The sequence below is a fragment of the Hevea brasiliensis genome, chromosome 1 (genome assembly GCF_030052815.1).
Source record: "Hevea brasiliensis isolate MT/VB/25A 57/8 chromosome 1, ASM3005281v1, whole genome shotgun sequence".
Taxonomy (NCBI): Eukaryota; Viridiplantae; Streptophyta; class Magnoliopsida; order Malpighiales; family Euphorbiaceae; genus Hevea; species Hevea brasiliensis.
Window position 1 is genome coordinate 13,518,895 of NC_079493.1, and position 11,880 is coordinate 13,530,774.

The following is an 11,880-nucleotide window of genomic DNA, read 5'->3' on the forward strand; positions in this document are numbered from 1 at the left end:
TATTCATGATGTAAATATGTTATATTTATCAATTAAAGACACTTGAGCAGTTGTATTTGTCAAAGAAATATTCACATGCATAGTCAAAATTTATTGCAAAACCATGCTCTGATACCACTAAAACATGTCACACCTTACCCCTCTGTAAGGCATAACATGATCCCGTAGAATACCTAATGAACTACCGAACTTCACCTACCGATAATTCATCAAGTACATTATAAGGGATTTTAAAACTATTTTCTTGCATTTTGGAGGTGGTGAGCATTTTAGTAGGAATTAAAATCATTTATTCAAAGCTTAAATACTAGTAAAAATTTTTGTCCATTTTTTTTTTCTCCGCAAATTTTATAAAAATTTCAGCAGAGTGCTATCTGTATTTTTGAGAAAACAGTTCTTCATTAGGTATTTGAAAACAGTTCTTCAAATACCTAATGAACTCTGAACTTCACCTACCGATAATTCATCAAGTACATTATAAGGGATTTTAAAACTATTTTCTTGCATTTTGGAGGTGGTGAGCATTTTAGTAGGAATTAAAATCATTTATTCAAAGCTTAAATACTAGTAAAAATTTTTGTCCATTTTTTTTTTCTCCGCAAATTTTATAAAAATTTCAGCAGAGTGCTATCTGTATTTTTGAGAAAACAGTTCTTCATTAGGTATTTGAAAACAGTTCTTCAAATACCTAATGAACTACCGAACTTCACCTACCGATAATTCATCAAGTACATTATAAGGGATTTTAAAACTATTTTCTTGCATTTTGGAGGTGGTGAGCATTTTAGTAGGAATTAAAATCATTTATTCAAAGCTTAAATACTAGTAAAAATTTTTGTCTTTTTTTTTTTCTCCGCAAATTTTATAAAAATTTCAGCAGAGTGCTATCTGTATTTTGAGAAAACAGTTCTTCAAATACCTGAGAAAAACACTTTCAAAAATTTTTCACAAATCCCAACCTCCAAATAATCTCAAATCAACACAATTCAAATCATTCCACAATTCAACCACAAATTTATCAACTTAAAATATTTCATAATTCCATCCACAGTGCATGTAGTATGAAATTCATAAATATAAATCTTAATTTACAGAAGAAAATCTAAAAATAATATTATTATAATTTATTATACAACTGCTCAACTTTACATTGATACATAAAACATTACAATATTTACATCAAAATTAACTACAAGGGTATAAAACAATACTCGTACAAAAAGATCAGTGTGGTCCTCAATTCAATAGCAGCTCACTCTGCTGCTTTCTCCTTGCTCTTATCTGCGATAGCAAAATAAGCTATCGCTGATTATAAAAATACTTAGTGGTACACAATAAAAATTTTAAATACAATACATAAATCATTCATTAACAAAACACAATTTAAATATTTCTCAATCACATTTCACAAATTATCAAAACTCATAATAACACAATTTAGTCAAATAATTTAATAAACACAGTGTTGCCAAGTCATACACAACTTAAGCCATGACACAAAATTTTCGATCAATGCCGTGTTGTACACCACGACAAAGCAATTTACAACCCCACTAATCGAAATCAATGAGGTGGCTAGCTAGCTAATGAGTACTCATCCGATCTACAACCTCAACTGGTAAACCAGAGAGGGAGGAAAAATAATCGATCTCACCCCATAAATGGAGGAGGAATAATAAGGCATTGTCATGCTAAGTGTGAACACAAAATCAATTCAAAACAATTTAATCAAATAATTTGTGAGAAATCTGATCAATTTCCAAAGTCATATTTGTGATCATAAATTGGCAATACAATACATAATTAATCACAGAAGTCAAATTTTCGAGAATAAAATATTTAAACAAGAATTATTGTGCACAGACCTGACGTGAGTCGCCTCTAGGCCTTGACTCAGTCTCTCAGACCTTTCCAGTCTTTTTCAGCTGAAATACATAATTTCACAGTGTTTCAGTATCATAACTTAGCATAAATCTAAAAATAAATTTAACTTCACTTTTACCTAGCTTTACTGTGCTAAACTCGACGTTCTTGAAATTTTTGTGTTTCGGGTTACTATTCACTATACTATTCAAGTCAAATTGTTGACTTTCTAAGGCTTAATAGGTATGAGAATTTCAACTTCACTCACATACCACATTTTGGTCATTAAATTTGTTGGTTTTGATTGTTTATTCAAATTCTAAGTCTTTTAGGCAAAATTGCAAATTTTCAATTTTGGTACCTTAGGTTGCACTGTTCCATTGGTCATTATACTGTTGGAATTTTGCAAAACTTTCTTCATAGAAAATATTCCCTATTGTCTTAAGTTTATTCTCCTTCTTGAATCACTCTAATTGGAGTTTTGTAGCTCAAGTTATAGCCATTTGAACCATGGCTGCCGGATTGGACTCAATCCAGAATTCTGGGCAATTTTTGGTACTGACAGTTTTGGGTCACCAACTTGGGGTAGCCAAATGACTTGGTTAATGGCATAATTTGGGTTTGTGTTCTTCATGAAAGTTTTAGGTCTATATCTCATCTAACCACTGGTAAAATTTCAGGTCATTTAGACCTTTCTAGCTTAAGTTATGACCAAATGAACAAACACTGTTCATTTGGTCAGTTTGTACAGGGCAGACTGTGATTTTTCAAGTTTGGTTAATTTGTTCACTAGGTTTTGGTCACTTTTTGAGCATGCTTCCGAAATGAAAATTGTGTCTTTTGGTGTCTATTTTCATTCCCAATTGGTCTCATACCAATTGGACTTATAAAATTTCATTTTTGGTCCCTCAAAGGTAACTTGGTCATGCTGCACTCAATCCGAATTTGGCCTTAACTCCAACCATTCCAACACACTTCATTTGGTCACAAATGACCATTTCTCACTTCACATTAGGTCAAAGACATCATTTACCACTTCCTTACATTTTTTGTCTCTAAACCCTAAGTCCAAACCCTAATCACACTAAATTGTTGCATTTAGCTAATTTCAAAGCTTTTAACTATAATCATTCAACTAATGGAGGTCTATAAACTCATTCAAATCCATCAAATCATACAAATATACACCCATACACCTGCTGGCCGAAATTCAGTTTGGTCCTCCACACATGTTTTTATTTCATTTCAAGTTTATTTCTAAGTAACTCAAGCTATAAACACAACTACTAAATCTCAAACTTTCAAATTGGTGTGCTTACCTCACTTGAATTTGAATTCTCTAATTTCTCTCTTCTTTTCTTCTTTCTTTGATGATCAATCTCCTTTTCAAGTGACTAGAACAAGTTTTTATGAAGCAATTATGGGAGAAGTTGAGGTTTAGTAAGGATTTCAAAGCTTGAGTGCAAGCTTTAATGGAGGAAAATTCATGGAGATGAGAGGGAGAGTGAGGGCGGTAAGGGAGAAAGCCAATAATTTTTTTTTTCTTTTCTTTTCTTTTTATGTATTTTGTCTTATGGAAGACCAAAATATCTAAATAATTAAATATATTAATTATATTCTTTATGGCATCATGCATGATGTCATGCATGATGTCATCTCCCTACATCTTTTTCATTTTCTCTTCTTTTTTTTTTTCTATTAGTTCTTTAATTTAATTCTCGATTCTGAAATTTTTTTTTCTCCGATTTTATTTGACAGTTAGATCAGGAGTCAGCTCTCGGGATCAATTGACCAAATTGCCCTTCACCAGTTCAACCCGGTTTGCAAATAATTCAATGTTTCTTCCGGCTCCCTGACCTAATTATTTGACTGACTTAACAATTCTTTTTCGTGATTTTCTCTTTTCCACTGTGTTCGTAATGGTCCTAAGGACCGTGGCATCACATTTTACGGTTCGAAATTTGAGTTTAAATCGACTTCGTAGTCGTTCCCGAGAAGGTCACCCATCGCTGTGACTCTCGGCTCGTTTAACTTCTTATGTTCTGTTCTTCTTATTTATACTTAACCAATTGGCAATTACTAATTATTTGTGTTTATGGCTTCTCTAGTTGTCTTAAGTGTGGTTCTAATCTCCTTAATTGTCCGGACCGACTCCGATCACCGGAACAGTGAAATATACCAGGCTATACAAATGGGGATGTTACAGAATAAAAATTCATAAAATATTCGTGGGTAACTAAAAAACTATAATTCCTTTTGCATTAACTTTATACTACTATTAAGGACCACGGGGCAAAATTTTACAGTTTTTAGAGCTCATTTGAGTGATTGTTACAAAATGTTAGGTTCAGGGATCAAAATGTACTTTTTCAAGTTTGTGAGTATTGCCTATTTTGGAGGACCAGGAGGGGCCATATGAGGTTGTTGGGATATGGATTTAGAAGTGTAATTTGAACTCTTTTGCAAGTGAGGTAGGTCTTAGGTATAGGGAAAACTTTGCCGAATTTCTGGCATAAATTAAGATGTCTTTTATCTCTTTAAAGTCCTGTTTTAAGTTAGTACTAATAAAAATATAATATAATTATTTAGGTGATCAGGGTCAGTCATCTTTCTCCATCCAACTGCTACAGTAGTCACTAGTTAACCAGTGAGTAGATATTGATTTTATTTATAATTTCAATATTATTATATATTCAAGGCCTGCTCATGCATCACATATAAATATATGTATGCAGTTAAATACTAGGCATGTTTTATACTGCATTTTCTTATTTGCAAAATGGATGTGGATGTCGCTTTAGAGTAATTTGAAGTTCGTGCTGGCGCGCGTAACTCCCTCGCCCATGCTGCTGGCTTGGTGGCCACCCGATTTGGCTTGTCCCTTGGGCAAGTTGTCCCGATCCTTCGGCGGCGCGAAAAATTGGGGCGATTGGTGTGGGGAACTTGTGTGCATGTGTTGGCTTGCGTGTGGTATAGTGTAATGGATATGGGTAGGACAGACAAATCGGCTCGAGCTAGACTCGCTTGAGGCTTGGTCCTTTTTATGGAAGTTGGGTGAGTACGGCTTTGAGTTGATCTTATTGACCTCCGCATTTGGATTATTAAGAGAAAGTCTTACTCGAGTTAATCTCGCTGGCAGAGGTTAAAATTAAGAGAGCTGTATAGGGGATCAGCTCCCATATATATATATGATTGATGTGACACAAGGGTATGCGAGTGCTCCAAATAATTCTTTGTGCTAATATTGCTTGCACTTGGTTGATTATGATAGTATGTGCTACATTTCATCCTTAGGGATGCATTAGCTTTAGATAGCTATAAAAATTATATTTAAAATCAATATCTTACTCTATGAGTCGAAAGTTCACTCCTGTTCACCATATTTTTCCAGGCAATAGGAGGAGTTATTTTTCAAAATAATCTGCTTCCTTTCTCGCAGGTTCATTAATAGTTATTTATTTGTATTATTATTCTCTAAATTTGAAATCTAGAACTCTGCATAAGTTAGTAGTAACATTGATTTTGTTAGGGATTGTATTAATTTGAGTTTTTGGTGTTTAATAAATACAAAATTTTTATGATATTTAAATTTTTGCGAGTACTTTAGTTTTTTATGATTATCGAGTTGGATTGAGTAGAATAAAAATGCAATATTCTATTTTATTTTATTTAAATGTTGGATCTCAGTTTTTTGCCATGGTTATGAATTTGAAAACAGTAAAGCTTACTGTGGGCCTCGGAGGTTTTATGCTTGCTTAGATCCTAGTGCCGGTCCGGCCCATAATTTGAACCGTGACAAAAAGGATAATTTTATTCTTTTTAACTTAGAAATCTATTATTACAGGTCATGAGAACTTTTTCTAAAATAAAATTAAAATTGAGAGATTTTATTTTAACAAATTGAAGTTGAGTGGTTGAAATGAGATAACCAAATAAGTTGAACAACGGTTGATGCAATTTACCAAAAAAAAAAATTGTAACTTATAAACCATGAGTTGATCTTGATTGGCCCTTCTACTTGTTATGAGATGAAAATGTTAATATTAATAATAAGCCCTAAAATAAGATTCTTCTGAAAAGAACAACAAAGGAAAAACCAATTGACCTTCATGAATGCTATCATCGAACGAGAAATACAGAAAAAAAAAAATTGCAGGAGAATTGAAAATTGATAAAGGATGATTATTCTGCTAAGATGTCAAACAAGGGTATTGTTCCCTTGACACATTCATTGAAGTATGAAAGATTCTGAATATAATAACTTGTATTTAGACTCGATAATAAACAAAGAAACATGACAGAAGAATCAACTTCTATACAATACATTAGAATTCATCCAACAGTTACAGTATTAGACTCCAAATGGCATTGATTCTAGTAAAGGAAATGGACCCATGTGAGGCTCTGTGGAAAGACTGTGAAATGTGCCTTATATTAACCTAGGAATACCAAGAACTTATGATAAAGCTGCTTCTGTTCTGGTGGGACAATGAACATCTCTTATTTTCAGGTTCAACCACCCACTCTTTATCAAGCTCTTGCACCTGCTCAAATTGATTTCCAAAATATATGAACAAAGGGACAATTTTTTTGAGATTTAAGCTATGAAATTAACATTTCTGCAATTCTGCTTTATCAGAGCTATGAGGGCATGTACCTTTGGTCAATGAATACAGATATTTGCCTTCAAAAAGTAGATATGGTAAATTGCCTTGAAAGGGTTGCAATTTGGCCATTTTGTCATAAAGATGGAAGCTCAATGCTTGAATTCCACTTCTAAAAAATGACCAAAAAAAAAAAAAAAAGAAAGATCACTAAAACTCTTAGAACTATTGATAAATCAATCTGTACGTAAGTAAATTGTTTGTTGCTGAACTTACTAGTGTGGAGGAATCTGTCCTGCAAGAAGTCAGTAGCACACATACTGAGGCCTAAATGGAAAATAGCGATAATTGCTATTGCAAATGTTGATATATAGCATGAAGGAGTCTCCGTAGCTTATTACTGCTCAGAATTCTGCATGCAGAAGATAGTGAACAAACAGTTAGAGCGAGCAGGCAATGTTAAAGTGAGAAGCGGATTGAGTTTTTAAATTGAGGTACCTGAGTAAGAGCCAAATTTGCCATCTATCTTAATATAAGGAATATGTCTTATCTTGAGCCATTCATTCACATTACCCTTCATGAACTGCTGTAGTAGAAGAGGACATCTTTCTATACGTAGTTCCAGAACTGAGGGAGGCAAGCCCTTCTTGGGAAAGGATGTAAGCTTAGGACAGTCAGAGATCCATAGCTCCTGAAGAGAGGTGAGGTTCTGAAAGCCTCTGCAGGAAAGGTACTCCAGATTTGGGAAATCGCGAATGCGTAGCCTAGTTAGAGTTGGAGGCAGCATCATTCCTATCTCATCTGAAGGAAAGGATACAATATGAGAGCACCCACCTTGAATGTACAGACTTCTAAGAGAGGTTAGTTTGTGCATTCCCCAATTAAACAATAGCTTACAGATCTTAAGATCTATTATCCAAAGAGAAGTTAGGCTGGTAGGAAGACCCTCTTCTGGGAAGGATACAATGTGGGGACAGTAAGTTATCCTCAATTCTTGAAGAGATGTGAGGTTATACATGCGATCAGGGATGGCCTCGAGTTTCTCACATTCAATGATAATGAGCCTTCTCAGGCTGGCAGGCAACCCTCCTGGGAAGGAAACAACATTTGAACAGTAAGATATTGAAATCTCACGGAGATTGCTCAGTTTATGAAGACCTTCAGGCAAGGATTTAAGGTTGTTACAAAACCATATAGAAATATCCTTCAGAGACAAGTTGTTGTAAAAACTGGCCACCATTGACTTCAAATTTTGACAAGAATGGATTGAGAGGTGTTTAAGCCCTGTTGATAACCAGTCTCCTGATGGTAAAGATACGAGCTTTGGACAAGAATGAATTTGGAGGTGCTTAAGAGCTGCAGGCAAATTGCCTTTTGGGGCTATGGATATGAGAGAGTCACACCTTTCAACAATCAGGTACTCAAGAAGAGATGCATTATTGGAGCTACTGCTGATATTCACCTGAGATGTCATCAATGAGGATTCCTCCCCATCATCCAGCAAGCAAACCAAGTTCTTGCAAATTTTTATTTCCAGCTTTTTTAGAGTTGGAGGTAGCTGATATCTTCCAAATGACGTCAGAGAATCGCATCCTTGAATGCACAAGTGTTCGAGGCACATGCTATTACCAGTCACTGCAGCAGGTAAGGAAGTTAAACTATTGCAGTTCAAGATACGAATCACTCTAAGCATGCAAGGCAGACCAGCCACAGGAAAGGAAAGGAGTCTTGGACAATCTTGAATTTTTAGTTCTTTGAGGGACACAAGGCTATGAAACCATTGTGGTAGCTTCTCAAGGGTTTCACATAAACTTATTGTCAAAGATCCTATTTCACAATTAGCCAGACGTTGTTGCAACTGCTCTTCTTCTTCTTCTTCTTCTTCTTCCTTGTCCTCTGCTAATAGTGAAGCAACTTGGGGACAACCATGAATTACTAAATTTTGAAGGGAAATGAGCTGTTTTATGAATGTCTCTCCATTTTGATACAAAGATACCAGCCCCATGCAATTAGAAACTTCCAGTTCTTTCAAGAATGGTTGTATGAACCTTTCTGTTAGGAATGTAAGCTTTGAAATGTCAGAAATTATCAGAGAGTTCAGCAAGTTGAGATCAACAGCACCTTCACACACCATTTCTTTGCATCCCTTGATTTCTAATTTGCACAAGCTTGGAAGCCTATGAATTGAAACCACCAATTTCTTACAATTTTCAATCACAAGCTTTTCTAGTGATGGAAGACTGTTGGGCAATTTTTTCAACAATTTGGGGCATCTTGCAATAGAAAGCTTTCGCAAGAGAGGGAATTCTTCATAACCAACTCCACAAGAAATCCATTCCTCCCACTCACGCATACCTTCAAACTGTAGAATCTCTAAAAGTGGAAAAGGCTTTGAGCATCCATCTCCATAGAATTCAAGACCTACCTTCTTAACAGCCATCAAATTTACAATGGTGAGTATTTTAAGAGAAGGTAACTGTCCAAGTGATGGCAATAATGTGCATCTTAAGCAATTCTCTAACCTTAGCTGCACCATGGCAGAGAATGAAGGATTTCCTACCCAAGTTGGGAAACTTAGCCCTGCATAGCACTGGATGGTGAGCTCTTTCAGCTTGCTCTGAGGTCGTAGATTATCAAGTATATCTTTTTCAACTCTTCCATTTGGAAAACTATCTAAATTAAATCTCCATTGCAGCAACAAAGCATCCACATCCTGCTTATCATTTATGTTGGCTTCCCTTGCATCATGAGCATCAACCACATTCTCCAAGCTTGCAATGCAAAGCTTTCCTCTAAGAGATTTTAAGTTCATCAAGGCTGTTATCCTAGAACCAACGTTTTCTCCCACAACAAAATTTGACAGTGTTTGGAGATTTTTCAGTTCTCCAATTCCCAATGGCATCTCTTTGATTGAACTTGCATTTGTAATATCAAGATGACGTAGGTTGATGAGATTCTCTATTTTTGAAGGTAAGTATTTAAGAAAGGAGCATTCTTTTAGTAACAAGGTCTGCAAGTTGTATAGTGAACATGTTGACTCTGGTAAACATGTAATTCTAGTGTGAGAAAGGTTAAGAAACCTTAAATGTTTCAATTCACCAATGGAATCAGGTAACTTGCTAATGTTATAAGAACATAAAGACAGTACCCTCAAATACCTTAACTTTGGCAACAAATCATAAAGAACATGATTAGTCAACCAACAACCTTGATCACCTGTAAGAGGTAGAGGCAAGAAGGTTCGCAAGCAATCAGTCATATGGAAGACCTCAAACTTTTTGATGCCATCACAGTATTCACGAACATAAGAGGAGTGGCGAGCCCTTCTGGATACTTTGGATTGCTTCTTGTCTTCCATCTCTCCATCCAGCACGAAGCATGTCTCCCCAGCAGCCCATTGAGCCAGATCATTCACAAGGTCATGCATTACAAAACAAGACTTATCACTGCTTGATATTTGAAAAATTGACCTTGACACTAGATCTTGAAAATACTCCCCACCTAGATCTTCCATTTGCTTATTCCCTTGTGTGTGTTGAAGCAAACCTTCTGCCATCCATAGAAGGACTAGATCCTTTTCTTTGAATTCAAAATCTTTTGGGATTATAGCGCAATAGGTAAAGCATCTTTTCAAATGTGAAGGGAGATGGTAGTAGCTTAATCTCAACACTGGAAGAATGTCACTCTCAGAGTCTGGTAAGTCCCATATCTTACTATCCAGTATATCTTCCCACTCAGTATCCCTCTGTTTATTCCGCAACAAGCCACCAAGAGTCCTGGCTGCCAAGGGCAAACCTCCACATTTCTTAACAATTTTTTCTCGAATTGATTCCAGATTTGCATGTGGTCTGATATTTCTACTCTCGAATGCATGTTTGGCAAAAACAGACCAGCATTCATCATCTGACAGAGGCTCCAGGTTGTAATGCTTGGAGGGTCCAATCATCCTGGCAACATTTATCTCACGGGTTGTTAGAATTATCCTACTTCCTGATGCTCCAGCTAAAAATGGGGGTTTCAAGGCTTCCCAAAGACCATAGTTCTTGTTCCAAACATCATCCAAAACCAGCAAAAACTTTTTCCCAGCTAATGCCTCCCTCAGCTTGACCTGAACTTCATTGTACTCCTTCAAATCACACGGATGGCAAGTTATAGACTCAAGGATTGCCTTAGCTATTCTCATTACATCAAAATCATCAGAAACACAAACCCAGGCTTTTGGGTGAAAATATTCCAACACTGCTTCATCATGATACACATGCTGTGCAAGAGTTGTCTTCCCGATCCCACCCATTCCAACAATTGGTATGACGCGAAAATTGGCATCCTGATCACTTGACTCTTCCCTTAACAGTAAATCAATTATCTTCTTTTTATCTTCATCTCTACCATAAATGGCAGATTCATTTGGAACAGATGCACTAGGTGGTTTCTGCCATACCTTACTACTTGATGACCCTTTGCCCTTTTGTAAACCAAGCTCAACTCTTCTCTTGCATATTACTTCTAACCGCTTACCTACCTTGTTTATGTTAGACCTCATCTTGCGGTTGAACTTACCAGTACTTCCCTTGAATCTAGCAAATGAAAATCTAGTAGAGACAAGACTTGTGCTACTGCTACCTTGATTTTGATCTCCTTCCATCAACGTCCTTCTCAAAGATTCTGTCGCAAATTCATCAAGTAGGTCCTCCAAATCGTAAGCTAAATCTCTCAGATCATCCAGCCATACTTTCACAGCCCTTTCTGTCAACTGCTTCTCTTCTGCATCCACAAGCACCTCCTCAATCATCGACAACGTTTTTCTCCACATGTCTAGCTTCTTACTGATCCCCTCTCGACGTGCAAAGTTCAAGAAGTCGCGAGATGTCAATACTGTAAACAACGCTGCAAGCAATGCTCCCAGAATTGCCTCTCCTACAGACATCTTTTCTTTGGTATGGAGAGAGAGAGAGAGTTTCTTTCTTGAAAATGAATAGAATTTCTTCTGCTAAAGCACACCGACAACGTTTAATTCTAATACCGGTCTTAATTGATGGCTTCCTCACACTTTCCAAGAGCTTGGACCCGTGAGCACTGGAAAATGGAAGCAAAGATACTTCAATGCACTAACCCATAAACCGACAAAAATAGCAGCCACAATAGTAATGCTGGCTGTTTTTGCTGTCCATTTACTACTTTTGGGATGAATACTCGACCACGATTCTGTTTAGGCATTGCTAGTACCATTACCATTGAGGAAAATAATTTTTTAATATATTAATTAAAAAACATTAAAAATAATTTAAAATTAAATTTAATAAATTTTAATTATAAAAATATTAAAATAAGAAATTATTTTTTAAAATTATTTTTTTTAATAATATCAAAAAAATTAATTTTTTAAAAAACTAACTTTAACCCCTGACACATA

The 11,880-nt window shown here is 35.7% G+C and overlaps 1 protein-coding gene across 1 annotated transcript; it reads right to left on the reverse strand.

Annotated features, from left to right (window-relative positions):
* Window positions 1-6,059: 6,059 nt before the first annotated feature.
* LOC110652379 (putative disease resistance RPP13-like protein 1) lies at window positions 6,060-11,537 on the reverse strand. Its single transcript, XM_021807960.2, has 4 exons — window positions 6,966-11,537; window positions 6,744-6,879; window positions 6,521-6,639; window positions 6,060-6,407 (listed from the first exon to the last, which is right to left on the reverse strand). The coding sequence occupies exons 1-2, from the start codon at window positions 11,392-11,394 to the stop codon at window positions 6,872-6,874; spliced, it is 4,437 nt and encodes a 1,478-aa protein (XP_021663652.2). The 5' UTR covers window positions 11,395-11,537; the 3' UTR covers window positions 6,060-6,407; window positions 6,521-6,639; window positions 6,744-6,871.
* Between the last annotated feature and the right edge of the window lie 343 nt (window positions 11,538-11,880).

Excerpts from the sequence above, each read along its gene's own strand:
- LOC110652379 (XM_021807960.2), bottom strand. The coding sequence starts at position 11,394 with ATGTCTGTAGGAGAGGCAATTCTGGGAGCATTGCTTGCAGCGTTGTTT.